Source organism: Nestor notabilis, unplaced genomic scaffold, assembly GCF_000696875.1.
Source record: "Nestor notabilis isolate BGI_N333 unplaced genomic scaffold, ASM69687v1 scaffold3868, whole genome shotgun sequence".
NCBI lineage: Eukaryota > Metazoa > Chordata > Aves > Psittaciformes > Psittacidae > Nestor > Nestor notabilis.
This window is the reverse complement of record NW_009940415.1, coordinates 16,523-18,849: the sequence shown is the minus strand read 5'-3', so window position 1 is coordinate 18,849 and position 2,327 is coordinate 16,523. Positions and strand designations below refer to the sequence as shown.

The window sequence follows — 2,327 nt, the reverse complement described above, 5'->3', positions numbered from 1 at the left end:
TTTCCCTACCCTGTAGCTCCCTCCATGCCTTTTCTACAGGTGCAGGATACCATGTAAAAGAAACATTTATTTGGGCTGTTTTCTTGGGTCTGTACAACTCATCCCACAGTTCTGTTCTCTGCTTTCTCTTGCAGAACTGTGCTGAGTTACTCCCTTGTACCCTGTGTGGAGAGGTCTTGACCAGAACTGCACAGGGAGCTGCAGGCTGCTGCACAGAGCAGGCTGATAGTCAGCTCTTGGCAGTTTTCTCTTGACCTCCATGGTATCTAGTGGCAGATACTCTCTGAAGACCTGTTCCTGTAGAGAAGGAACTTCCCGGCTTTTCATTTCAAGTAATGGAGTAAAAGTTGAGGGTTTATATTGTTTTCTGGAAAGAAGCTTGTTTAAAACAGCCTTCTCCTTCCATTTGGGATTTGAGTTGAATGCTCAGCCCTAGCATTTGGTGCTTGGAAGTGTGCACACAGGACATTACCTGGCTGTCCTCACCTCTCCTGTGCAATCACAGAATGCCAGTATTTCCTAGTTTGGGTTGGAAGGGACTTTAAAGTTCATCGAGTTCCAGCCCCCTGTCATGGGCAGGGACACCTTCCACTAGACCAGATTGCTCCAAGCCCTGTCCAACCTGGCCTTGAACACTGCCAGGGATGGGGCAGCCACAGCTTCTCTGGGCAACCTGTGCCAGGGCCTCACCACCCTCACAGGGAGGGAAATCCCACAGACTCTCCTGCAAGAAGGCTTTACAACAGCACAGGAAGTTCATATTGTGCTTAAAGACAGCACCCAACTGTCTCAAAAAGGAATTAAAGATCATTGAGCTGCGAGAGGTGGGAAGGCTTGTGTGAAGATCATCTGGCTGCAGGTCAGTTCAGGTTTGCTCTGAGCCTGCTGTGTTTTCTCAAGCCAGTGGAGGTGTCTGGACTGATGATCATGTGCTCCCTTGGAGTGCAAGAAGCGAAACGGTTTGCTTCCTCCCGATCCCTTCATCCTACTGTTCCCTAGTGGCAGTGTAAGCTGTTGTGGCACTGCTTTATTTAACTTTCTACCCCGATCTTGCTGTGGGACTGAGGTATGTTTTCAGGCATGTCCATACAGCTGTTCCTCTTCTGCAGGAGGTTGTAGAGCTTCTGGGCCAGCAGCTGAAATGCTTTTCTTGTCTCTAGTGAAGGAAGGTGGATTTGAGTCAGATGAGAGTCTGGCCAGGCACCTGAGTAAACTTTCATTTGGTTTTGTAGCAAAACTCACTCCCACTGGCTCTAAGTTAGCCAGAGAGGTCCCCTCTAAAACAGAGGAAAGGTGGGATCCCAATCCTCTCTCCGTATGTGTACAGATTTATTTTGTTTACTATTAGTTCTTGGCAAGTTCTCTTGATCTACAGTCATGTAATATTGGCCTCTAGCACTGGAATTGCTCCTGACACTGTGGTCAAGCTTTGGCTGGCAGGCTCTCCTGAATTAAGGTGGAAGTAGGGAAGCCGTCTCCTCTGATTCCCAGGCAGGAAACAGGTATCCTATGTATGGATGCGCATGCTCAGGCACCAAAGGCAGCTGCGTTCATATGCTTCTCTTTGAGGCACTTGTCCCTGCAGAAAACTGACTCCCAGAGTGAGCCTTTCATGAGAGGCAAACAGCTTTGAATAACAAGGAATTGCACTGCGGAGCACCTTTCTCCAGTACCAAACAGCTTATCCTGTGCAGGACTTCAGAGCACAGCAGGCTGAGGAGCTTCAGCCCAACTCCCCTTAGCCCGCTGACGAGCGTAGTGCTGGGCTTTAATGTACCCAAGCCCCACATATCAGAACTGTGGTGCTGCGGATCCATCCATCCAACCCCATGATACTGTGTCTCGCTCGCACGCACTCACGTGTTGAGGGAATGGCTTAGCAGCCGCCCCACCCAGTGCAGGCAGAAGGACTTGCTGCGTAAGCAAAAGCTGGGAAACCTCGCTGCTGTGCACAGCGAGTGCCGCGCTCGCCTTGCGGGAGAGCTTTGCTGTGTTTACCTGGGGTTGCTGGTGCCAAAAGCAGCAAGCAAGGACAGCTCTTTGCTCTTCCTGATCTTCTCTCCTGCCCTTGGAGGTGGCTGTACTGCTTGCGTAGGGCTCACCAGGGCTCTGGTGCTGTTGTTCCAGTAACACTTTCTCTGTTGGCAGGACTCAGAGTCACTGGACGGCTGCATTCAGAGTACGTTATCGGCACTCTACCCTCCGTTTGAGGCTACTGCAGCCACTGTTCTGTGCCAAGTTTTTGATGTGGTGGAGAAGACGTACCGTGGGGATGGACTGCGCTACCTCATAGACTTCCTGATTCCAGCCAAGCACATCCTGCAGTG

General features: G+C 50.8%; 1 protein-coding gene across 1 annotated transcript in view; it reads left to right on the top strand.

Annotated features, from left to right (window-relative positions):
* Positions 1–2,148: 2,148 nt before the first annotated feature.
* Positions 2,149–2,327, top strand: part of KIAA1755 (KIAA1755 ortholog) — a gene marked incomplete at both ends in the record, with an annotated part of 7,013 nt that continues 6,834 nt past the window's right edge. Inside the window, one exon of the mRNA XM_010020321.1 lies at positions 2,149–2,324. Within this exon, the coding sequence (XP_010018623.1) occupies positions 2,149–2,324 (176 nt within the window). The remainder of the gene's footprint in view (positions 2,325–2,327) is intronic.